General features: G+C 58.1%; 1 protein-coding gene across 1 annotated transcript in view; it reads left to right on the forward strand.

Annotated features, from left to right (window-relative positions):
* The window catches only part of CARS1 (cysteinyl-tRNA synthetase 1), a 50,770-nt gene that overhangs the window by 4,875 nt on the left and 20,103 nt on the right, over positions 1-25,792 (forward strand). Inside the window, exons 2-10 of the mRNA XM_034646235.1 lie at positions 4,370-4,618; positions 8,599-8,690; positions 9,377-9,465; positions 9,892-9,988; positions 10,347-10,445; positions 11,310-11,459; positions 20,592-20,732; positions 23,622-23,710; positions 25,531-25,652. Of these exons, the coding sequence (XP_034502126.1) occupies positions 4,370-4,618; positions 8,599-8,690; positions 9,377-9,465; positions 9,892-9,988; positions 10,347-10,445; positions 11,310-11,459; positions 20,592-20,732; positions 23,622-23,710; positions 25,531-25,652 (1,128 nt within the window). The remainder of the gene's footprint in view (positions 1-4,369; positions 4,619-8,598; positions 8,691-9,376; positions 9,466-9,891; positions 9,989-10,346; positions 10,446-11,309; positions 11,460-20,591; positions 20,733-23,621; positions 23,711-25,530; positions 25,653-25,792) is intronic.

Genomic DNA, 25,792 nt, shown 5'->3' on the forward strand with positions numbered 1-25,792 from the left:
GCTGGCAGACGTCCCCTCCACACGGACGCGGGGCGGGCGTCCAGCGTGTGCAGCAGTGCCTGCCACCGCCTCAACAAGGGCCACCGCCACATGTGGGGCTCCTCACCACCGGCCTGTCAGATCTCACACTGGGGCTGATAGCCAGACCGCAGTCTGGCCAAAACCCATGACCACTTCACAGCTGACCTCATTTCTGTTGGTTTCCTCAAGACACGTTTCAGTGCAGCCTGCGGTGAGCTCAGTGACTGTCTGCGCCCCGCAGCCTGGAAGCCTCTCATCTCACCATGCTCCCTGGGCACCGCACCTGCCCATCCCGAGAAGATCCTTCTTGTGATGGCCTAGGCTGCTGTGGACGGTAGATTTTCAATGCGTGTGTGGTCTCTGGATGAACTCTCTCAGGGGCCATTTAAATAATAACACAGGGACAAGTGTAATAAGTGGCAAGCCGACTGGGGGCTGGCTGTGTGCCAGGCGGTATTTTAAATGTTCGCAAGTATAATTTCACTGAGACGCAGCAGCTTTTATGAGGCGTGTGTTGTTCTGAGCCTGTTTTATGGAGGTGCAGAGGAGGCCCGGAGCCCCAGCACTGAGCCCCAGCGCCGAGGCCCTGGCGCCGGACCCCGGCGCAGAACCCCGACGCCGGGCCCCGGCACAGAACCCCAGCTCAGAGCCCCAGGGCCGGGCCCCAGCACCGCCACGGCACGGTGCCTCACGCGGCCACTGCCCTGCAGTGCTTTAAAGCCAGTGCGGCGGGTAGGATGTTTGACCTGTCGTTCTTGTTTTAAAAATAGCATATGCTTATTGGAGGACGCGTGGAAAAAAGAGAGGGACGTAAATACCAGTCAGCAGCAAGCATGCTCCTCAGGGCTGGCCGCTGTCAGCGTGCAGCGCGGCCCCGGCGGTCTGCTTTGTTCACCAGAACACATTCCGAGCGAGAGGAGTGTGTCCCTGTCTGCTTGCTCTGGGGGTGAGGGGTGGGCACAGGTAGCTGCACCGGACACGGGGAGAGGGGTGCGGAGGGTCGGCGCGGGAAGGACGGCGGACCTCAGGAGACCGGCCCGGCCCCGGCTCTGCCCGCATCGCTGGCCGTTCTCCCCTTGATCTTCCTGGACTTGATTTTCTTCACTGTGAGAGGAGTGTGCCAGCAGCCACCTGACCGGCCACGGAGCTGTCGGGGGCGCGTTGCCAGGCGGAGTACAAGGCCCCTGGGAGGAAGGCGCTGTGCAGAAAACGTTCAAGAAGCCCGATGCGCACTTCGAGTGGGGCTCCCGGAGCTCTCAGGCAGGCACGGCCTCCCTTTCCCCTGGATTTCACCTCCAGCCCGACTCCCCCCTGGGGCGGTGAGGCTGGGTCACAAGGGCAGGCCCCTCTCTAGGAGAGCGGGAGGCGCAGACATGCCTGGAACTTTCCTCCTGGTCTCAGACAGAATCTGAGCAACAGGGACGTGGGGCCACTCCCCAAGAGCCCTCGGGCTGGGTCCTCAGATCTACCTGCTGGTGCCGGGGCAGGGGGAGGCCCCGGGTCTCTCTTTGCCTCCTTTGACAATTCCAAGAGTGGATGTGGAAAGTGGCTTGTTCTCCTTGTAGCTCTAGAGTGAACGAAAGCAGCGCCCCCTGTAGGTGTGCACCTCTGGGCCGCAGGGCTCTGGCTGGGCAAGCCTTTGTTCAGACCTGCTGTAGATTCAGCCCATGGGAAGTCTGGTTGCTGCCGTGTGCCGGTGTGGACGGGTGCGTTGCGTCCTGGGAGGGTGCCTCTGAGGCCCTGACACAGAGGGTGACCCCCAGCCCCTCACAGGCAGTGCTCCCATTCTGCTTGCTCACCCATTCACACAGCGAACGTGTTGAGTGTCTAGAATGTTCTGAGCTTATTTCTAGATGCTGAGTGAATAAAGTGGGGTGTGGGGCAGACCTAAAGAAGTGGCGTGAGGACAAAGAGAAGGCAGGAAGGGGGTCCGGGCCCTGTTTGGAACAGCATCCAGGGAGACCTGATGGAAAGATGACACCCAACAGAGCCCTGAGTAAGGGCGGGAGCCCAGCCGTGTCTGGAGGAACATTCCAGGCAGGGAGGGGACGGTGGGATGAGCGACTCCGAGAAGAACAGGCTATGCTCTTGTGGAGTGAGCAGGGGCTGAAGTCAGGAGGGGTCCCTGTGAGGTGGGGGCGGTCTGGAGGATGAGGAGGGGCGATGTGTCTTTCAGCAGGCCACTCTGGCNAGGAACATTCCAGGCAGGGAGGGGACGGTGGGATGAGCGACTCCGAGAAGAACAGGCTATGCTCTTGGGGAGTGAGCAGGGGCTGAAGTCAGGGGGGGGGTCCCTGTGAGGTGGGGGCGGTCTGGAGGATGAGGAGGGGCGATGTGTCTTTCAGCAGGCCACTCTGGCCTCTCTGTTGGGGCAGCCGGGCTGCCCCTGGGGGAGCCTGCATCCCAGAGATGATGGGCCAGTCCCCTGCGTGGCAGCCGTGGTGACAAGGGCTGCATTCTGGACGTGTGTGCAGGTGGGGTTCCCGGCCCATCCAGCAGCTTGGCTGTGCGTATTCCTGAGGGTTGTTCGTGAGGGGCGGGACCCCAGTCGAGACAGAATGGTGTGGCTTCTGGGAGTGGGTGGCCAATCAGACGGGGTCAGGTGAGCCAGAGCCCTCCTGGGGGTGCGCGGGAAAAGCAAGCACGTGGGCTTTGGGGAAAGCCTGTGTTTTAAGCACAGCATTCGAGGGCTCAAGGAGGACTTTTCCCCTGGGTGCCCTCCCTTTCCTGTGCATGAAGAGCTTGGGGGTTCAGGACATCCCCGAGAAGCAGGCCATGTTGCATCCCAGCCACTTGGAGGATGCTGTGGGCTTTCATCCTTCTGCTGGTTCATTCACCTCATCCTCGCTGACGGCAGTGTCCAGGAAGTCTGCGGTGGGCCCAGCCTGCAGTGGAAGCAAGCGCAGAAAGATGTTTGTGCACGCAGACTCCCCACACACGTGCTCTGCTGTCTGCTCTCAGGACTTGGGTGGGTGCCTGGATGATTTTCCTGCCCCTGTGCCAGGCAGCCACACAGGGACGGGGACGATGAGGGCCAGAGAAGGTGGAGTGTGGCCATGTAGGGCCACATCCCCTCCCTGTCTGGAGCTGTCCTTGCTGCGGGTCAGGCACAGTGACCCAGTGACCTTGTGGTGTCGGGCAGCTAGCTCGGAAGGGCAGGTGCGCCTGGCAAAGGGGGGGGGCGGGCTCGTACTTTCCCACTCTGCGTGGGTCCCGGGGCAAGAGTGTGTCTGTGGAAGTGAATGAGCATTGGTCCTTTTTCCATGGTTTGCTCAGAAAATTAAGGGAAAAAAACCAATGAGGATGACCAAGGCTTAGGTGCAACTCAGTCAGACTCACGGGCTGGGGTACCAGGCTCCTTCCCGAAACCGAAGGGTCTTTGGCTTAGTGCCCCAGCCTGGTGCCTGCCTCCCTGTTTCAGGGTGGGGCTGCATCTGTGCCCCTCCTGCTCAGGCTTGGGGCAGCTTCTGGCCCTGAGCCCCCCACACCAGAGACAGACACAACTGCACATTAGTTAGTGTGGTAAGAACAGGTTTTACCCAGTGACCGATAAACCGGGGACGTGAAGGGGGGGGCAGGTGATGGATCCCAGGAGAGAAGGGGGTGGGAGGGTGAGCAGAGCTCACTACCGCGGAGCAGGTGGAAAATCACCAAGGGCCTGTGAGTGTCAAGGCCGTTCTAGCCAGCTGTGCCTGCTGGGTGGTAGGGTTCTGTCCTCCCACAGAGGTGGGAGAGGGGGCCCATCCTTCCTGATGATTCCATGTCAGAGGCGTGGCCTGCCAGTCGCTGAGAGTCCCCTCTGGGTTGGAGGAGATACGTACTCACAAATGCTAGTCCTCTCAGTGATTGCTCGAAGGAGGGCGGCCAGGGCCTGCCAGCAGGTGTTCTGGGGGGCCGTGATCCTCCCAGAAACACGGCCCTCCGCTGCTGGACACCATGCCAGTGCAGGGGTTCGGCCGAGCGTTCTGCGTCCTCACCCACCCTCGGCGCCCGCCGGGGCCGGGAGGTGTGCTGCTGCAGAGAAGGGGCTGGGGCCTGGGGGGTTGCTTTCCTTTCCTCCCTTGCTAGTCAAGGTAGAGTTCAGAGAACATGAAGTTCGCTGTTGCGGTCGTTCAGAGTGCACGCCCTCCTTGCGCCCTCCCCGTGCTGTGCAGCCAGCACCATCGTCCCGTTCCAGAACTGTCCCGTGACTCGAAACCCTGCTCGTCACTCCCTGGCGCCCCGCACCAGCCCCGGCGGCCACCCGTCTGCTTCTGACGTTGTGTACCCAGCGAAGCCCTGCGTGCGTCTGGACTCGGCCTGAAGCCGCCGGGCCCCTGACTGATGCTGTGTGCCTCTGTCTTTGCAGCTCCCGCCTACAGCTCCATCCTGAGCATTAGTGACGAGGCGGCCAGGGTGCAGGCCCTGAACGAGCACCTCAGCACGCGTAGCTATGTCCGGGGGTACTCACTGTCCCAGGCAGACGTGGACGTGTTCAGGCAGCTCTCGGCCCCTCCCGCTGACACGCGCCTCTTCCACGTGGCTCGGTGGTTCAGGCACATAGAAGCGATCCTGGGTGGCCCCTGCGGCAGAGGCGAGCCCTGTGGGCGCCAAGCAAGTGAGTAGCAGTGAGTTCCCCAGCTGGTAGCACCTCTCCCGTGGGCAGCCACCCCCGAGGTCGGGGCCCCGAAGGTGTGCGGCGCTGGTTGGCAGCAGGGGCCCAGTGGAGCCTGCAGGGCTGCTCCCGGCACCGTATGCGAGCAAGTGGCCTGGCAGGGCGACCAGTGCTCCCTGGGTGGAGGTTAGGACAGACTGCCAAGGAGTCAGCCCTCACGGATCAGGCCTGCCTGGGGCCGCTGTAGCAGAGCTGCCCGGGGTCGTGGTGCAGAGCCACGGCGAGAGCATGCCGCCCGGGGGGTCTGGCGGGGTCCTGGGCACAGACTCCAGCCTGGCGTTCTCAGCTAATTGCTGGCCTGGCTTCAATTTGATTGGCTGCTTCTTTGTTCTTTCCATGCATTGTGGTGTGTATGTCCACCAGATTTAGAATGGTGACATTCTAAAGCAATGTTAATTGACATTGAAGTATCTGAAAATCAGAACAAAGTCATTTCTCAGCTTTGAGCTTGAGCTCCAGCCTGGGGTGCTGGCGTGTCTGTGACAGTGTGACACCGGTTATTTTAGGGGTCCTTCTGGAAGGTCTTAGGGGCTCAGGCCCTGTGTGGTTTTCTCTCCTGCGATGAGCCCCTGGGTGCCTCATTCCGTAATCTCTTGAAGCCCTTGAGCAGCTCAGCTTGGGCACTCACGTGGCTTCGTGGGAGGGGTAGGCTGCATGCTGCCTCTGCTGTCCTCGCCGGGCTGGGCAGCCTCCTGGGGGCTTTTCCAGACTCCTTCAGGTGAGGCGGTGGGAGCATCGCCCAGCGCCTGCACTGCTGTTCTGGGCTGGGCTGGGCTGGGTCTCGTGCTGTAACAGGTGGAGGTGGGGGCATTGGTTCTCCCCGAGTGGGGTGTGATTTGGTTTTCTGGATAATCCTTTCCCAGCGCATGGTGGGAGCTTTGTGTGTGCATTGCCTCCTCCATGGTCATCTAGTAGGGTGACCCTGCTGATGTCCGTGGTATCAGGTGCCACGTTGTCCCCCTGGGTCCCAGCTCCCAAGACACAGCCTCCAGGGGTGGAGGTAAGGGGGCATCTGGGGCTCCCAGCCTTGGCAGCGGCCTGGCTCCTGCTCCATCCAGGACCTTGTCGGGAGAACGAGCAGGTGCCTTTTAGCCGTGCAGAGGAAGGCCACTCGAGGCAGTGCACCGCCTTGTGCATTGATGAGGCTAGGCTGGCTTGGAGGCAGGGGAGAGATGTACCCTGGGGGGCACCCATAGCATTTCCTGACTCCTTCCATCTCTAAGTCCCCTCGTGTTCCCGGGCCAAGGCAGTGGGTGGCCTCTGAGCAGGGCTGGTCGCAGAACCGTCTCCCGCATTCCTGGGAGGACAGGAGCTGAGCACCTGCAGTGCCCCCTCGATGCTGCTGGAATTGAGTACTGCTCCGTCTCATGGCTCTGACCCCCTGTCCTGGGCGTCTCATGGCTCTGACCCCCTGTCCTGGGCGTGAGCGCTGCCTCTCCCAGTTCCCCAGTCCCCGGCACCCTGTCCCCACTCCCTCCAAGTCCATCCTGCCAGCGCCTGTGACAGCTTGTCGCTGCTCCCTCCCTGTGGCTGTGGGCCTCAAACCCCGAGGCATGCTCTCAGGCATAGGAAGTGGGGCGTGGGCAGCCCCTGTTCCTCCTGCCTCCTCCCAGTCCCATCAGCCTTCCCCCACGGCCCGGGCACAGAGGGACCACTCCGCCAGGGCCTTGCCTGCTCTGTCTGTGTTTGGAGTGCTACCCCTCCTGCCAGGGGCTCTCTTTGCCACTGCAGCTCCCAGCCCCCAGGCAGGAAGCTCAGGGTCCTTGGCTGTAGGAGCGGCACAGTGTGGCACCGGTCTCTGCCCATGGTCCACACCCCTGTGTCCTGGGGGAATGTTTCTCCTCCCTCGGTGGCAGGATAGGCATAACGCCCATAAGTGGCATGTGCATTTCTTTTGGGTCAGGGGTTGGTATCTGTGCAGTGGCCCTGTGCCCGGGACAGGGCCCGGAGGGGGACTGGGTATGTGTTGAATGAATGCATACGTGTTCATTAGTTCAAGCAGAAACTGAAACAAAGAGTTAATGCACGGGGTGGCGACTGCCGTGGCAGAGGTGCGAGTGAAGCGCGGAGAGACTCGGCTTAGGCTCGTGGGGCTGTAGAGCGTCACAGGTGGGCTGCTGGCGTGAGTGAGCCGTGTTCATGCACGGGCATGTCGCAGTTGATGGTTTAAGGGAACGCTAGAGAAAAAGGCCCTCATTAAATCGGGGGTCCTTGGGTGATATCTGCCAGATTCCCTTGAACCTACCACCAGCTGTGTGACAGCGGTGGCCCTTTGGGGGGTGGCCAGGCTCCCCAGGCTCCACCTCTGGCTGCGTCCTACCGCCCTCTATCTTCTTGGAGGGGCCGTCCGTGCTGTGAACCCCGAGCCTTCCCGCGTGGGACGAGCATGGCTGGTCCTCTGGCTCACATCGGTGTGTGTGGCAGCTTTGGCCGACAGCCCCGCTCAGCCCAGATGGCGTGTTGTCTCTGTTTCGGGAGTTATGGGGTCTGAGTGAGAGAGCAGACGCGTGGTGGCATGCACGGCAGATGGAGCCGCACTGAGTCCCAGACTGAGAGTTTCCTTCAAGGGCATTTGCGGCATTTAAAGTGAACCTGTAAGACGTGCACCTGACCTTGGTGATAGGCAGCGCTGTTTCGTTGAGCGTGTGGGCCTTCCGATGCCCCCGGGTCTGTGGCCGCCTCGGTTTGCTGGCGATCACCCAGAGTCAGGAACTCCTGTTGAGCGCGGATGGCCTCGTCCCCTGTCTGCCTGCTCCCCTCCCCACCTGCGCACACGCTCACGCAGACACACGCGCAGCAGCTGCCTTCCTCCTCCTCTCTCCTCCGCCTGTCTCTTAAGTCAGCCTCTGTATGGCCGATGCGACACCTTGGACAAATGGCCAAGCTCAGGACTGACTTCTCCGTGACTCCTAGCAGGAAGCAGCGAGTGGGGCTCTGGGCGGGGGGGTCTCAGTAGGCCATCCGGCATGAGAGAGAACCTTTGCAGTGGCAGAGGCGGGGAGTGGACAGGAGAGCTGCAAGACACCTGCTTGGGACTACAGGACGGGTAGTGCGGAGGCTTCCATGGGCCCATCCTGTGCACTGTGAGCGAGGGCTGGGAGGGACAGGTGGGCTCTAGGCGCAGGATGCTAGATGCCCAGGATGGAGCTGCGCCCCCGCTTGGGCTCTCAGGGCGCAGTCCGCGTAAGTAGCACTGCCCTCTGTCCAGCTGGAAGCACGGGCCTGGGACACATGGAGCAGCAGGGGCAGCCCCCAAGACAGCGCTGGGGAGGGGACCGGGTCCTGGAAGGCAGCGAGGGACAGAGCCACCCCACACTGTTCCAGAGTTGGTCAAGCACCTGTGTGGAGCTGGAAGCCAGAAGTGTCTTGTCCTAGTCAAGTCGGAGTGACCCGCGCGTTGTGGGGGGTGGGGACCAGAATTGAGGGGCTTGCCCCCATCTGATGGAGATGGGGCTGGGCTGGAGCCTGTCCTTACTGAGTTTCTGGGGCCATGGGTTGGTTGTGGTTTGGCCAGTTCTGTAGTGCTCTGGAAAGTGGCCCGTGTCCCACAAAGCCTCCACAAAGGGTAGGGCACCCACACTTACACGCTGCATAGGAGTCTGGCAGTGCAGGGCCTGTGCCCCCACCTGGCCCGCCAGCCGTGTCCATCACGGTGCCTGTAAGCGGCCGAGAGGGCTTGGGTTTGGGGAGCAGGGGATGCAGTGGGTGTGACCATGTCTCACGGGTGCTCCCAAGCCGTGCTGCGGTCCACTGCTGCGCAGACTGTGAGCAGAGCAAAATAGAGACACCATCACATTTGACGTGGGTGATGCTGACAGAGACCCGCACCGCTTAGCCCCGTGTCACAATTCGTTGAGAAAATGTTGGTCGTAAAGACCAGGTGTCTGGGTGCAGCGTGACTTGCGTTCTCTCCGCCTTGGCAGGTAAAGGCCGGCGGGAGCAGCCTCAGTGGTCTCCTCCGGCTGGGTCTCCTCCATGCAAGCTCCGTCTCTACAACAGCCTCACCCGGAGTAAGGTAAGGAGGAGTGCGGCGGGGTGCAGGGGGTGCTGAGGGGGGCGAATGCGCCCTTCCGGAGCCGCGAGCTGGTGTCTGATGGTGAGCTCTGCAGCCATCGGTCCAGACAGGAGTGGAGATGTCTCCACGCTCGCCAGGCACTCTGCACGTGGCCCCTGGGGGAGGGCAGAGCTGTCCGCTGACAGCGGGGAAGCTTGCCTGTGGGCTTGTGGGCCTGGAGCGCCCCGAACACGCGTCCCTCAGAGCCAGGCCAAGTGCCGGCCTGCTTTTGGAGAGGACACATGGTGGCAGCAGTTGTCACAGCTCACGCTGAGCAGACGGGCACAGCGGGGGACCTGGTTGGTGTGGTTGGGAGCCGACCAGGTTTTGAGAAGAAGGCAGGATTGGATCCCAGTTGAATGGCGTTTGCTTGGTGTGTTCTGCTCAGCGTGGCCTGTGGCTCCAGCCGTGGACTGATTGGAATTCCATCACTGAGCACATTGGCAGACCAGGAGATGGGGGTCTTGGGGATTCCATCCGGAGTAACTGAGTTCCTCCGCCCCGACGTCTGTGACTTTGTCAATAAAACAAAATTGTTCTAGTTGGATTTTGAGTAAACAAGCCACGCTGTTTGTTGCTGGTCTGGGCGATCCTGTACAGCGCCTCTTACGTGGCTGACGACTGTCTTTCTTTCACTTTTAACAAAGGACGTATTTATACCTCAGCATGGGAAAAAGGTGATGTGGTACTGCTGTGGGCCTACCGTCTACGACGCATCTCACATGGGGCACGCCAGGTAGGAGCGGCTGCTGGGCGCCCAGTGCGGGCTGGGGGTCCTACAGGGAGCATCGCAGCCTCTCAGGGATCTCCACTCTGCCAGAGAGGTCTGAGATCTGAAAGGAAAAATCCGTCCTGGGCTTTTCCTTTCCTGTTTTTGAGATAAACGTTTTCATTCCGTCAGTAATCCGTGTTGATGATGGAAAAGTTGTGGAATATACCCGGGCCACGAGCTCACTGCCCTGCAGCCCTGTGGCCGGCATCCTGGGCCGCGCACAGACGTTTTGTTCCGCGTGCCTTGGTTTCCCCACCCCGCATCTCTGGCGGGAGCCCAGGTGCGGAGCTGGCCGGGCCCCACAGTGCTCCCGGCCCGAAGGCTCCCCCTGGGTCTCGGCGGGGGGCCGGGGTGTGTGGCGGCGGCGGCACCGGCGTGTCCCGTGTCTAGGTCCTATGTCTCCTTCGACATCCTGCGGAGGGTGCTGCGCGGCTACTTTGGCTATGACGTCCTCTACTGCATGAACATCACAGACGTGGACGACAAGGTAGGGCTCCCGGCACGTCGTCAGGATGGCGGGTGACAGGGAGGAGGAGGCGGTGCTCGTAGATAAAGTAAGGTGGGCCTCGGCCAGCTCAGGCCTCGACCTGATACACACAGTGTGAAGCCCCTCAGCGTGGGGGCATCGCGGTGTATACAGACGACACCACGTATTCAGACGTGCAGATGCCGTGAGAGACCCGCGTGCCCATGGGGCTTCGTGGCGGCAGGGCCTGTGGTCGTGCGTGCTCTTATGTGTGGTGCGACGTAGGGAGGGCCGGGAGGGGGCAGCTCGTTTCCTCAAGACCAGCACAGTCACAGGAACAGCCTTGGCGCGAGCCCCAGGTTCTGTCTCCTCTTTCCAGATCATCAGGAGGGCCCGGCAGAACTACTTGTTCGAGCAGTACCGGGAGAAGCAGCCGCCGGCAGCCCAGCTCCTGGACGATGTTCACGCCGCCCTGAAGGTGGGCCCCTCGCTGTCTGCTCCTTGACTCCTGACTGCCCCTAGAGCGGCGGCCGTCCTTGGTGGGCTTCACAGTGTGCACACAACTAAAGCCAGCTCCATCGGGCCCCGGAGTTCTGACTGATGTGGTCCACTGGCCGCTGGGAAGAGCGGCCAGGAAAGACACACCTGGACGGGGCTGTGCCTGCCGTGACGGGAGAGTGTCAGAGTCCGTCACGGTGGCACTGACGTACGCTTGCTCTGAAAATGCTCCGAACGGGCCTGCGGGCTCTTCCGTGGGGATGTCTCAGCCACGCGGCACTTCCCAGGGTGACGCAGGTGCTGGGCCGAGCTGCTTGCATTGGGGGTACTGGAAATTTTCAAACCTTGAAGAAATTAGTTCTTTCCAATTTAATAGTTCGTTTTGAATGACAGTGCTGTGAATTACTGTATTACCGGAGTGAGGTTAGAGTAAGTCATTCTGTTCTCTGTCCTAGGAATCGCTGTTTCAGTAGCTGCCATAGTAATTACTGGTGTGCTTACATGTTCTGTCTCTAGAAGAAACGCTAGGAATGAAATTAGAGCTTAGCAGTGTTAGGCCGACTGGGGCGGGCCCCAGGTGACGCCCCCATGACCCCGAGCACAGCATATGACATAAGAGAACCAGGCCGGGGGGGGGGTGCCGTGAGGAGCGGCCCTTGAGGGTCTCTCTGCTCCTGCTGACCTTGCCTCTCCGTCGGGGAAGCTGGCCTCCTCCCTTAGGGACGCAGACTTCTTTCTCGCACGCGCAGTGGGAGGACCCCTCGTCTCCAGCGAGGGGCCCCCCGGGGGAGCGCGGGGCGGTGCGGAGCCGCGTCTGATGGGTCTGCCTTTTCCCGTCTTGCAGCTGTTTTCAGTCAAGTTACGTGAGACCACGGACCCTGACAAAAAGCAGATGCTGGAACGCATTCAGCACGCGGTGAAGCTGGCCGCAGAGCCTCTGGAGAGAGCTATGCAGAGTGACCTCCCGGCAGCGGTGGCCGACAGCTGTGCGGAGGTGAGGGCTCTGAGTGCCTGCCACAGCCACACCGTGGCGCTAGGGTGACTCGCTGCTCGCAGGTTCGAGCCCGAGCCTCAGCGCCAGGGGCTGCGCGGGGGCGGAGGGGGGGTGGCCAGTGCCCTCCCGCCCCGCACCTGCCGCCTACCCCCACACCGTGTCCTCGCAGGACTGAGGGCCCATTGGAGTGTGTGCGGCAGGTCATTCCAGGGTTTTCCAGCCGACTCCCCGGTGTTTGTCGGCGGCGCACCTGCGCAGAAAGCAGAGTGAGGTTGAGGTGGCATCGGGCTGTGGGGCCCCCTGGGCCGGCTCTCCTGCCCCCGGGAAAAGTTCTCCCTCAGATGGGACGAGGGTGCAGGGTGCCGGGGGCCTGGCTCTCTGCCAGCCTTTCCCGTGGGAGAGGCCGTCCGTCCCCTGCAGGCGGCCCCGGCCACGGTGGCCCTTCTCCTTCACGCCAGCGCCCTCTGCTGGCCACCCTCTTCACCACTCAGGAATCCAGAAACTCCGGAAAAGACGCAACCGCGGCTGTCTGTCCATCTGGAGGCGGTGGAGGAGACGCTCCCAGAGCCCAGCCTGGCTCAGGCTTCCCTTTCCCTTTCCTCCTCACTGAGTTTAGATTGCCAGCTTGTTCTGAGCTTAATGAGCAGGAGTCCGGCATACACGGGCTTGGGGACGTGCACGTTTGCTCAGCGTGTCCGAGTGGGGCCTCCGCATGGCAGCTGGCCTTCCTTCAGTGGATGTCCTGGGCCCAGCTATTTCTCCCTCTCCTTGGATGGCAGTCATGTTCCCTTGTTACCAACAATGCCACCGTGCATTTTTTCTTAAGCATTCCACTAATGTCCTTTCCTTTAAAAAGCATAGTAGGATATACACTTTGTAAAATTTACCGTATTAACCATTTTTAGGCGCACAGCTCAGGGCACTAAGCACATTCACGTTACTGTGCTGCCGTCTCCACCATCCGTCTCCAGGACTTTCCATCTTCTCAAACAGAGACTCTGTCCCCCGAGACACTGACCCCATCCCTCCCCCGGCACCCACTGTCCACTCTGCCTCCGTGAATCCGGGGACTCCAGGGACCACACAGCAGGGGAATCTTGTGGTGTCTGTCCTTTCATGACTGGTATCTTTCCCTCGGTACGACGTCCTCCAGGTTGTGGCAGGCGTGGTCCTAATGTTCGTTCTTCCTCAGACAAGGTAGTGCTGGCGGACGCACGTAGCGCATTGTTGAGCCGGGCTCTGACAGACACTTGTGTTGTTTCCACCTTTGGGTGTAATGACTAACACAGTTGCGAGTGGGGACGTGCAGATACCCGCTCCAGTCCCTACGCTGGGTTCGTCTGTGCAGAGACTGTCAGAGTGGAAGTGCTGGCGGTGTGGCCGGTGGATTTTCAGGAGCCAGCGGAAGTGCCGGGCTCTTTTCCTCAGCAGCATGATTGCGGTTGTCCGCATGCCTGCCGCACCTTTGTGTCTGTTGTTCCCGACGAGTGTGAGGCTGTATCCCGTTGTGGTTTTGGTGTGCATTTCCCTGCTCTGTCCATGAGCTGTGAGTTACGTTCTGTCCGTCTCTGGGTACGCATTTGCAAGAGTTTCTTGAGGCTGTAAACCTGGGGTGCCGGGCTGTGCAGTGTGTACCTGGGTAATCGGGGTAATTCTCCAGTCCCCAGGGCCACCCACGCATCCGGCGAATCTCCGGAAGGGTACATGGCACTCGGTGTGGAGTTTTCCTCACATCTGCAGGGTCTCGGGGACGCATCCGGGGGGAGGCTCCACGCACAGGGGACACGCAGCACGCTCTCCCCCACCAGAAAACACGCGGCTGCCTGTGGGAGAGGTGTGTGCGTGGGGAGCCCGTCGGACCCTCGGCGCCCGGGGCTGCCTCGGGCGCAGCCACAGCGCCAACTCCAGAGAGAGCCGGTGGACGTTCCTCGTAAGCCACGCCGTCTGTGCGGACACCACCGGGGGAGGGGGCTGGCCTGGGGGTCCCGGGCGCTCAGTGGGGCCCGCTGTACAGTAGCGCTTTCCTGAGCGTGCGCACGAGCAGCTGCCGCGGACACGTTCCCAGTGTCGCGTGAACTTGGGTGCCCACAGGCACTGCAGGTTGTCGGGTTCTTTCCTGTCATCAGCGGGACATAAACCAGCGTGTAATGCTGTCATTACGGCGGCTTGAATTCGCGTCTCTCCCATCTCTCACGAGGTGCTCTCGTCTGAGCACTTGTCTTCTGCCCCATTTTCCACCAAGCTGTCTTTTCCTTACGGGTTTGTAGGCATTCTTACTCCTGGATGCTCATCCTTTGTCATTTTAGTGCGTTGCACTTTGTCCCAATCTCCTGGGGTTTTTTTGTTTCACTTCCTTTTGATAACAGAGGGTTTATTTTACTGCAGTCAAATGTATCAGCTTCTTGTTTTTAGACTTCGCATTTTTGTGTTCTGTGTCCGCTCTGTGCACTGGGTCTGTCGGCTCTCTTCCATTGGTCACACCGCCCACCCTAGGTGAGCGTCACTCCGCTGTCTGAGGGAATATGTCTGGGTCTGTTGGTCCTAATGTTGTTCTTTGGGTACGTTTTCAATTCTCAGCTTGTCTGGTCCCAGGGGAGACACTGTCAGGATTTTAAATATTGTGTGGAAGCGTCGTCGAGACTGGTTGGTCCACTCCACTCGCTCTCTCTGTTTCATCTGTTTTCTCTAAAGACCTGGTTTCTAGAGCAGTGTTCTAGGTGCACAGCAAGATTGAGAGGAAGGTACAGAGTTGCTGCTGTGCCCCGTCCCTCCTGCTGCAGCCTCCCCCACTCTCAGTGGGCCCCCCCACCTGGCCTGTTGTTTACAATGGATGAAACTGCACGGACACAGCGTCCTCACCCAGAGCCCATGGTTGACCTTGGGTCCTCTCTTGGGGGTACATTCTGTGGGTGTAGACAGATGTGTCATGGTATCTCCCTACCTGTACCGTCTCATGCAGAGTAGTCTCCCAGTCCTAAGCTTCCTCTGTGCTCCGCTGTTCATCCCTCCCTCCCCCCAGACCCCAGAGACCACCAATTTTTTTGCTGCCTCCATGGCTTTCCCTTTCCAGAATGTGACAGAGTTGGAATCCTATAGTATGTGGCCTTCTCAAGTTGGCTTTTGTCACTAAATATACATTTTAGGGTCCTCATGTCTTCTCATGGCTTGATAGCTCCTTTCCCTTCAGTTCTAGGTAATACTCCATCATCTGGGGGGACCGCAGCTCGCTTATCGTTCCATGTGCTGAAGTGCATCTCTGTTGCTTCCAAGTTCAGGCAGTTGTGAAGAAGCTGCTGGGATCATCCTTGTGCAGGTTTTCGTGTGGACAGAAGTTTTTGGCTCCTTTGGGTAAATGCCAAGGAGCATGACTGCTGGGTCGTATAGTAAGAGTATGTGTAGTTTTGTAAGAAACCACGCACCGTCTTCCAGAGCGGGCCGCACCGTGTTGCGTTCTCCCCAGCAGTGATGGGCGTTTGGTTGTGGGTTTCCTTGGCGTCAGGTGTTGTCGGTGTTTGTATTTGGGTCATCCTGACAGACGTGTGGTGCTGTCTTGCGGTTGTGGTTTGCGCTTCCCGCAGACACCGGGGGTGGAGCATCTGCTCATGTGCCTCTCTGCTGTCTGTGTGTCTTGGGTGTGCTGCCCGTTCAGGTCATTGGCCCATTTTTTATCAGGTGGTTTGTTTTCTTACTGTTGAGTTTGTATATTTTGGACAATGGTCCTTGATCAGATATGTCTTTGGCAAGTATTTTCTCCCAGTCTGTAGCTCGTCTTGTTTTCTTGAATCTTTCCCAGAGCAAACATTTTTAATTTTGATGAAGTCCAGCATGCCACCTCTTCCTCTCGTGCATCGTGCCGTCCATGTTGTAGCGGAGAAGCTGTTGGCGCACACGAGCTCACGGAGGTTTGCTCCTAGGCGATCTTCTAGTTTTCTAGTTTTGCATTTCACTCTTAGGTCTGTGATCCACTTTGAGTCATGCTTCGGAAGGTGAAGACATCGGGTCTGAATGCATTGTTCTGCGCATGGACATCCAGTTGTTCTGGCACCTCTTGTTGACAGAGCGTATTTGTTTTCTCTACTGAGTGGTCTCTGTTCATCTGCCACGGATCGGGGCCTCTGTTTGTGTGGGTCTGTTTCTGGGCTCTCTCTTCTGTTCCCTTGATCTGTTTGTCTTTTCCTTTGCCAACACCACGCTGTCCTGATGATTGTAGTTTTGTAGGAAGCCTTGAAGTGAGATAGTGTCAGTCCTCCAACTTTGTTCTTCTGCAGTATTGAGTTGGCTCTTTTGGGTCTTTGCCTTCATAGAAACTGAGAATCCACTTGCTGATGTCGCTGGAATACTGTGCTGGGATTTCAACTGGGATTGCACTGGATCCATGGATTACATTGGGAAGAACTGACATCTTGACAATGTTGAGTCTCCTGTTTGTGAACATGAAATAGCTCTCCGTTGACTTAGTTCTTCCTTGATTTCTTTCATCAGAGTTTTGTAGTTTTTATCATGTAGATCTTGCACATGTTTTGTTAGATTTATACCTGAGTGTTTCATCTTGGGGCGTGCTCGTGTAAGTTTCTTGGTCAGATTCCCCTTGTTACCTGTTGGCATACGATCTTACATCTTCCCGCCCAGTGAGTATGCCTTTCGTTTCCTTTTCTTGTCTTACTGCATGAGCAAGCACGTCCAGTGTGAGGTGGGAAAGGGGTGGCTAGAGGGAACGTCCTTGCCTCATTCTGGGTCTTAATGGAAAAAGCTAGTTTCTCACCATGAAGCATGATGTTAGCTGTAGGACTTTTATAGATACTCTTTATCAAGTTGAGGAAGTTCACCTCTATTCCTAGTTTACTGAGAGTTTTTATCATGAACGGGTATTGGATTTTGTCATGTGCTTTTTTTTGCATCTATGTGATTATGGCATTTTATTTTTTTAGTCTGTTGATGTAATGATTTACATTAATTGATTTTATACTGTTGAACCAGCCTTGCATGCCTGTGATAAATCCCACTTGGCCATGGTATATAATTCTTTTTGGACTTTTGTGGATTTAATTTGCTAGTATATTGTTAAGGATTTTTGCATCTATGTTAATGAGAGATATTGGTCTGTAGTTTTCTGTTCTTGTAATGGCTCTCATGTTTCTGTTTTTGGTATTAGGGTAATGCTGTCCTCCTAGAATGAGTTGGTGGTCCCTCTGCTTCTGTCTTCTGAAACACTAAAAAAACTAATTTATTCCTTAAATGTTTGGTAAAATTCACCAGTGAACCCCTCTGGGCCAGGTGATTTCTGTTTTGGAAAGTTATAAATGATTGATTAAATATCTTTAATAGCTTCTGGGCTTGTTCAGACTGTATTATCTTGCGTGAGTTTTGGTACCTTGTGTCTTTCAAGGAACTGGTCTGTTAATCCAGGTTATCACACTTGGGGGCACAAAGTTATGTGTAGTATTTCTTTATTATGCTTTTAAGTTCCGTGAGGTCTGTAGTGATGTCCCTCTTTCGTTTTGGGTATTAGTGTTTTGGCCTCTCTCCTTTTTCTTGGGTAGCCTGGCTAGAGGCTCAACAATTTTATTCATTTTCTCAAAGAACCAGTTTCTGGTTTTGTTGATTTTTCTCTATTGATTTTTTGTTTTCTGCTTTAATTGTTATTATTTCTTTTCTTCCATTTTGGATTTAACTTGTTCTTATTTTTCTAGTTCTTAAGGTGGAAGCTTAGATGATTGATTTTAGGCCTTTTTTCTAATCTTTGCACCCAATGTTACAGATTTCTTCTAAGCACTGCTTTTCCTGCATCTCACAAATTTGTTTTCATTTTCATTTAGTTCAGAAATTTTTAATTTTTTCTCAAGACACCTGCTTTGACCTGTTTGTTCTTTGGAAGCGTGTTGTTTGATGTCCATGCATTGTGGGGACTTTCCAGTTCTCTCTCTCACTGATTTCTAGTTCAGTTCCACGGTGGTCCAAGAGCAGACACAATGTATGATTTCTGTTCTTTTGAATTTGTTCAGGCATGTTGTATGGCCCAGCCTGTGGTCTGCGTTGGTGAACATTCCATGTGAGCTTGAGAAGAATGTGTGTTCTGCCGCTGTTGGACCAGGTGGTCTATAGATGTCCATCAGATCCAGCTGACTGAGGGTGCAGTTGGGGTCAACTGTGTCCTTACTGATCTCCTGCCTGCTGGGTCTGCCCACGCCCAAGGGAGGGGTATTGAAGCCCCCAACTACCTTCACAGATTCATCTGTTTCTCCTTGCAGTTGTGTTTGCTTTTGTCTCATGTAGTTTGATGCCCTGCCGTTGAGCCCATGCACTGGAAGCACCACCGTCTTGGAGAACTGACCCCTTTGTTCCGCCAGGCTCTTCTTTATCCCTGATGACTCTTCTCACTTTGAAGTCTGCTCTGTGTGAAACTAGCTACTCCTGCTTTATTTCGATTCATGATAGCATGGTACATTTGTCTCTGTTCATCTACTTTTAATCTATACGTTTGATCTGCCTGACTCTTATTTGGTGCATTTAGACCACTGACATTCACAGTGGCACAGAGACAGCTGGATTCCTAACCTCTGTGTGTATTGTTCTCTATTTACTGCCCTTGTTCCTTGTTCCCATTTACATCTTCCACTCCATTTCTGTCTTTGGTGGTTTTGATTGAGCATTTCACATGATTCCACTTTCTCTCTTCTTATGGCATATCAGTTATACTTTTGGGGTTTTTTTTTTTAGCGTTTATTCTAGAGTTTGCAGTATACACTCACAGCGAATTTCAGTCCACTTTCAAAGATGCTTTACCGCGTGGTCCTGGGGTGCTTCACAATAACAGAATGATCTAGTCCTGCCTCCTGTCCTCATGTTGTTGGTGTTGTTCATCTTACCTGTCTATAAACTCAGGGCGGGGGGGCTATGTGTAAATAAGGTATGTATATAAGCATGCAGATTGATACGTTCTTCCTATTAACCGTTTTGAACAAACTGTTATCTATTAGATCGATGAAGAAAAACCAAAAGTTTTGGGGCGCCTGGGTCGCTCAGCCGGTTGATCGTCTGTCTCTTGGTTTCAGCTCAGGTCATGGTCTCAAGGTCATGAGCTCCAGCCCCGCAATGGGCTCCACGCTCAGCAGGGAGTCTGCTTGAGGTTCTCTCTCTCCCTCTGCCTCTCCACATTCACATTCACACACACTCTCCCTCTCTCAATACATAAGCACTTTCTTTAAAAAAGGAAAAACAAAAGTTTTCATTTTACCTTTGCGTCTTCTTTCCAGTGCTCTCCCTCACTGTGCAGACCCAAGTTGCTGACCTCTGTTGTTTTTGTTCTCTCTAAAGGACTTCTTTTCACATTCCTTGCAAAGCAGGTCTACTGGCAACAAGTTTCGTCGATTTTTGTTTGCCTGAGAGCCTTTGTTTCCCTTTGCTTTTGAAGGATAAGCTCGCAGGGTCCAGAGTTCTAGGGTGGCGAGTGTTTCCTCTCGACACTGAAGCATCCCCCACGTCTGTTGCTGACAAGCTTCGTGAGGACGGATCTAATCTTGTACAGTTCTAATCTTGTTCCCCTACGGGCAAGGTGTTTGTCCTCGGACTCCTTTTGGGATTTTCTGCAGCTTCCCTGTGGAATGTCTGGGTGTCCTGTCCTGCCTGAGGTTCCCTGAGCTTCCTGTGTCTCCGGTTCAGGGTCTGCTGGGAGCGGGGGGGCTCTTATTCAGTGGGGTTCATATGCTTCTCTGCCCTTCCTCCTTCCTGTCCCTCTATTGTCCCCACGAGCACCTGTCATTCTTTTGTGCTTGTGTCATGGTCCTTGGCCATTCTGCTGGGTTTCTTTCGGTCTCTGAATGCGGGCCATTCTGCTGGGTCTCATTGGGTCTCTGAGAAGGCAGGCCATCTGCTTTGCTGTTTGGAAGGTTTTTCTTCAGCTGACCTCAGGCTCCGAGATTCTTCCCTTGGCTGCGTCCACTCTATGGATGACCCCCATCGAAGACGTTCTTCATTTCCGTCCCAGTGTCGTCGATCTCTGGCATCTCTTTCCTGTTTTCTTAGGACTTCTGTCTGTTCACCTTGCCTGTCCGTTCTTGCCCGCGGTCGGCCTGATGCAGTGGGGCCCCAAGCGGGCTCATCCTGGTTGTTTCAGACCCCTGGGCTGAGAGCCGCGGGATCCCTGCCGCGTCTGGCTCTGCCGCTGCTCTGCGCCTTCAGATTATCCTTCGCCTTGTTGTTTATTCTCGGTAGCCGGACGTGAGGTACTGAGCAGACGGGCGTGCGGTGGCCAGGCTCAGGGGTGGCCCGCGTGCCGTGTGTGGGACTCAGTCTTCAGGGTGTCGCGCCTCTGGACCGAGCATCCTGGCGGGTCCTCTGTGCCGCTCACCAGCCCAGCAGCAGTTAGCAGGGCTGTTCTGCCTGGGGGCTCTTGGCGGCAGCGCCCTAGCTGCCCCTTCCCTGTCAGCGTCGTGCGTACAAATGCACCCACGCGCGTGTCCTCACTGTGTCTTCCACATCCACTTTCCCTGCACTTTCTCCCTCTACTCCTTCTTTGACCTCTCGCCCCCACGGGTGGGCCACAGATTGCCTGCCTGTCCTCACGTTCCTGCCACTACTCCAGTGCACGTGCTGGAAACCCCGGTTCCTCCAGAGCCGGACCTCAGGGTACCCCCAGCCTGCAAGGCTCAGGCCGCGGCCGTGACACATCATATCACAGGTGGACATTCCTCCTAGGTGACACAGGTGCTGCGGTGACAGGACAGGTCCGTACCAGCACTGCACTGTTGTGGTGCGTGACATGGGGCTGGCATCGTTGCCGGATGGCCCCTGACTGTCGGGGAGCCATGGCCTTGACACCTCCCTCTGGGAGGGCGCTCCGCCCGTTGCCTGACGCATCTCCAGCGTCCTGGCTGTGGACGCCCTGCCTCACGCCGGCAGCAGCGAGCTCTCTGAACGTGCCTGCCAGCCTCCCGTCCACGGTCTGGTGTTCGTGTCGGTGCTGAGCCTCTCACAGGCGCGTCGTGGTCTCGCGGGGACGGCAGCCTCTTGGGGAGCAGGGCTCTGCATCGCACACCTTGAGTTCGAGGCTGCGATTAACGCAGACCGACGGCACGAGGATGGTCCCGTTAAAACGCGAACACGCGTGTGGACGTTTGCTTTCCTTCTCCTCAGGCATTGTTGGCGGAAGCGAAGGACTTGCTCTCTGACTGGCTGGACTGCGCCCTCGGCAGTGAGGTCACCGACAATTCTATCTTCTCCCAGCTGCCCAAGTTCTGGGAAGAGGAATTCCACAGAGACATGGAGGCCCTGAACGTAAGTGCGGCCACCAAGCCCGTGCTTGCTTTCTGCGCCCCGGCGCCCGAACGGCCTCACGCCGGCCAGGCCGTCCTCCTAATCACACGCTGAGCACGGATTAAAATGCGAGCTGAGGGCACGCGGGCTTCTCGGCCAGCCCTTAGCACTGCTGCTTCTGCTGCTGTCCTGGGGCGCGCTCGTCTGAGGCCAGCGTTTCAGACGGAAGAACTGGGACCTTCTCTGGCCATCCACAGGTTCTCCCTCCAGACGTCTTAACCCGAGTTAGCGAGTATGTGCCGGAGATCGTGAACTTTGTCCAGAAGATCGTGGACAATGGGCTACGGGTGAGCTGAGGGCCCTTCTCAGGCCGGGGCACCATTCAGGGGAAGGTTTGCCAAGGAAGGCAGCTCTCTGTCTCTGAGAGGCGATGTGGAGCAGGGAACCCACTGGGAGTGTGGGCGCCTGGCGCTGCTGTCAGCAAGTCCACACGCCGGGCGGCTGAAGCAGCAGAAACGGATTTGCTCACAGCTCCACATGGCACGTATCTGTGGCTGCCAGCATGCCCGCGGGGCGGGTTCCTCTGAGGGCCTGGAGGGAAGGCTCTGTCCTGGCCCCTCCCCTTGGCTTGCAGACGGTGGCCGTCCCGCGGACTTCTCACATGTGTCACTCTGCACGTGGGCTGCGTGGGCTGCTTTTGTGTCCCCATGTCCTCCTCCTATGCAGACAGCTGCATACGAGTCACGCTGGGCTAGGTCTCACCCTGATGACCTTGCTTTAGTTCTCGGAAGACCCTGTCTCCAAGTACACTCCCGTTGGGAGGTGCTGGCGGCTAGGACCGTACGGATGGATCTGGGGAGGACACGGTCGAGCCCGTGACCTGCCCGTAGCAGCATGCCTTTGCACGCTGACCTCCCAGCAGGCCTCTTTGCTCCGTGCCACTGGGCCCTCAGTTTCAGGGTTGTGTAAGCGAGCTCTCAGGCTTTCCTTGGTGTTGGCCACCATCGAACAGGTGTTCAGCCGTGCAGGTGTCATCTCTTTGTTCAAGGCAGCAAGGAAGAGCAAGAGGGTGGTGCTGGCTGCGCCCAACCTGCCCCCAGAGCCCCAAGCAGACTTGCTGGTGCAGCCAGGGGCCTGGGGCCAGCCCCGCCAGGTGGGCCTCGGGCTGTGGCCACGACGCGGGTGCTGTGGGGGGCACCCGCCTGCCGTCCACCGGGGTGCCCACAGCTCAGACCGTGAGCACGGGGCCTTGCCCGGTGAGTGTGGACCTGCCAGGTGTCTGGAGGTGTCGGCCTCGCCGTGTGGGCGGTGAGAGCACGTGTCCTCAAGTCACCCCCCGGGGCAAGTGTGTTCCCTCGGGGCCCTTCACTGGCTGTGATTCCACACGCTCCGCCGCAGCCCTGGTCTCTGGTCCTAGCACAAAGGGACACGTGTCCAGAGTGAGCACGGTGAGAAATCACCAAGAAATGGAGGCATAAACAGAAATGTGGCGTAAACCGTGCACGGCTCCTGTTCGCGGCGCCCCGGCTCTCAGAGATTGCTTCCCGCCTTGTGGGGCAGACGAATGTCCATTGAACAAGGCGCGGAGTGTGGCACTCCTGGCGTGGGCCCGGAGCAGCACGGGTTCTCCAGAAGTGATGGCGCCTCCTCTCTCTNCAGGGGTGGCCCGCGTGCCGTGTGTGGGACTCAGTCTTCAGGGTGTCGCGCCTCTGGACCGAGCATCCTGGCGGGTCCTCTGTGCCGCTCACCAGCCCAGCAGCAGTTAGCAGGGCTGTTCTGCCTGGGGGCTCTTGGCGGCAGCGCCCTAGCTGCCCCTTCCCTGTCAGCGTCGTGCGTACAAATGCACCCACGCGCGTGTCCTCACTGTGTCTTCCACATCCACTTTCCCTGCACTTTCTCCCTCTACTCCTTCTTTGACCTCTCGCCCCCACGGGTGGGCCACAGATTGCCTGCCTGTCCTCACGTTCCTGCCACTACTCCAGTGCACGTGCTGGAAACCCCGGTTCCTCCAGAGCCGGACCTCAGGGTACCCCCAGCCTGCAAGGCTCAGGCCGCGGCCGTGACACATCATATCACAGGTGGACATTCCTCCTAGGTGACACAGGTGCTGCGGTGACAGGACAGGTCCGTACCAGCACTGCACTGTTGTGGTGCGTGACATGGGGCTGGCATCGTTGCCGGATGGCCCCTGACTGTCGGGGAGCCATGGCCTTGACACCTCCCTCTGGGAGGGCGCTCCGCCCGTTGCCTGACGCATCTCCAGCGTCCTGGCTGTGGACGCCCTGCCTCACGCCGGCAGCAGCGAGCTCTCTGAACGTGCCTGCCAGCCTCCCGTCCACGGTCTGGTGTTCGTGTCGGTGCTGAGCCTCTCACAGGCGCGTCGTGGTCTCGCGGGGACGGCAGCCTCTTGGGGAGCAGGGCTCTGCATCGCACACCTTGAGTTCGAGGCTGCGATTAACGCAGACCGACGGCACGAGGATGGTCCCGTTAAAACGCGAACACGCGTGTGGACGTTTGCTTTCCTTCTCCTCAGGCATTGTTGGCGGAAGCGAAGGACTTGCTCTCTGACTGGCTGGACTGCGCCCTCGGCAGTGAGGTCACCGACAATTCTATCTTCTCCCAGCTGCCCAAGTTCTGGGAAGAGGAATTCCACAGAGACATGGAGGCCCTGAACGTAAGTGCGGCCACCAAGCCCGTGCTTGCTCTCTGCGCCCCGGCGCCCGAACGGCCTCACGCCGGCCAGGCCGTCCTCCTAATCACACGCTGAGCACGGATTAAAATGCGAGCTGAGGGCACGCGGGCTTCTCGGCCAGCCCTTAGCACTGCTGCTTCTGCTGCTGTCCTGGGGCGCGCTCGTCTGAGGCCAGCGTTTCAGACGGAAGAACTGGGACCTTCTCTGGCCATCCACAGGTTCTCCCTCCAGACGTCTTAACCCGAGTTAGCGAGTATGTGCCGGAGATCGTGAACTTTGTCCAGAAGATCGTGGACAATGGCTACGGGTGAGCTGAGGGCCCTTCTCAGGCCGGGGCACCATTCAGGGGAAGGTTTGCCAAGGAAGGCAGCTCTCTGTCTCTGAGAGGCGATGTGGAGCAGGGAACCCACTGGGAGTGTGGGCGCCTGGCGCTGCTGTCAGCAAGTCCACACGCCGGGCGGCTGAAGCAGCAGAAACGGATTTGCTCACAGCTCCACATGGCACGTATCTGTGGCTGCCAGCATGCCCGCGGGGCGGGTTCCTCTGAGGGCCTGGAGGGAAGGCTCTGTCCTGGCCCCTCCCCTTGGCTTGCAGACGGTGGCCGTCCCGCGGACTTCTCACATGTGTCACTCTGCACGTGGGCTGCGTGGGCTGCTTTTGTGTCCCCATGTCCTCCTCCTATGCAGACAGCTGCATACGAGTCACGCTGGGCTAGGTCTCACCCTGATGACCTTGCTTTAGTTCTCGGAAGACCCTGTCTCCAAGTACACTCGTTGGGAGGTGCTGGCGGCTAGGACCGTACGGATGGATCTGGGGAGGACACGGTCGAGCCCGTGACCTGCCCGTAGCAGCATGCCTTTGCACGCTGACCTCCCAGCAGGCCTCTTTGCTCCGTGCCACTGGGCCCTCAGCTTCAGGGTTGTGTAAGCGAGCTCTCAGGCTTTCCTTGGTGTTGGCCACCATCGAACAGGTGTTCAGCCGTGCAGGTGTCATCTCTTTGTTCAAGGCAGCAAGGAAGAGCAAGAGGGTGGTGCTGGCTGCGCCCAACCTGCCCCCAGAGCCCCAAGCAGACTTGCTGGTGCAGCCAGGGGCCTGGGGCCAGCCCCGCCAGGTGGGCCTCGGGCTGTGGCCACGACGCGGGTGCTGTGGGGGGCACCCGCCTGCCGTCCACCGGGGTGCCCACAGCTCAGACCGTGAGCACGGGGCCTCGCCTGGTGAGTGTGGACCTGCCAGGTGTCTGGAGGTGTCGGCCTCGCCGTGTGGGCGGTGAGAGCACGTGTCCTCAAGTCACCCCCCGGGGCAAGTGTGTTCCCTCGGGGCCCTTCACTGGCTGTGATTCCACACGCTCCGCCGCAGCCCTGGTCTCTGGTCCTAGCACAAAGGGACACGTGTCCAGAGTGAGCACGGTGAGAAATCACCAAGAAATGGAGGCATAAACAGAAATGTGGCGTAAACCGTGCACGGCTCCTGTTCGCGGCGCCCCGGCTCTCAGAGATTGCTTCCCGCCTTGTGGGGCAGACGAATGTCCATTGAACAAGGCGCGGAGTGTGGCACTCCTGGCGTGGGCCCGGAGCAGCACGGGTTCTCCAGAAGTGATGGCGCCTCCTCTCTCTATCCCACTCAACACGATCACTCAGGGCAACATGAGGTTGTGTGCCAAGCTGAGTGCCATGGGCAAGGCCAGGCTGGGAGAAGGCTGATCNCGATCGTTCCGGGCTGTAATAAAAGGGAGTGTTCTGGGGAGCAGAGAGCCTTGGCTGGGCAGGTGGGCAGAATGTAGCCAGAGGGCCTTGTGGGACCGCGCCATCACCGAGGTGAGGACCCTGGCAGGAGCTACAGAGGCACAGGACATGAGGCAGAGGGTCTGCAGAGGGTCGCTGCCCGGCGAGCAAGGAGTTGGCCTCTGTGGTGTGAAGTGTCCTTGTCAGCCCTGCTCAGCCTGCATAGAGGCCGTGGTTGTGACTCTCCACGTCATGGGGCCGCTAAGTGGCCGAGCCAGCCCTGGACACGGAGGGCAAAGCAGATGGCCCGTGTAGCCCTTGGCTCTTTGGGTCGTCCTCCTGTGAGGGGCTTTGTTCTGTCTTTGGATCTGTCCCCCTTTCCCACAACCTCGTTCTTACTTTTCAGCTACGCCTCAAATGGGTCCGTGTACTTTGATACGGCGAAGTTTGCTTCCAGCGAGAGACACTCCTATGGGAAGCTGGTGCCCGAGGCTGTTGGGGACCAGAAAGCTCTCCAGGAAGGGGAAGGTAAACTAAGCCGGGTGATGGTGGGGGTGGGGGGTGCTTCCAGCCTGGGCAACACGGCCTCTCCCCCTTCCCCAGCCGTGCCCCTGGGCGCCTGGGAGCCCTGCCTTGTTCCCTTGGGATTTTAGAGAAGCAAAAAAGCG

This window comes from Ailuropoda melanoleuca, chromosome 16 (assembly GCF_002007445.2).
Source record: "Ailuropoda melanoleuca isolate Jingjing chromosome 16, ASM200744v2, whole genome shotgun sequence".
Lineage (NCBI taxonomy): Eukaryota > Metazoa > Chordata > Mammalia > Carnivora > Ursidae > Ailuropoda > Ailuropoda melanoleuca.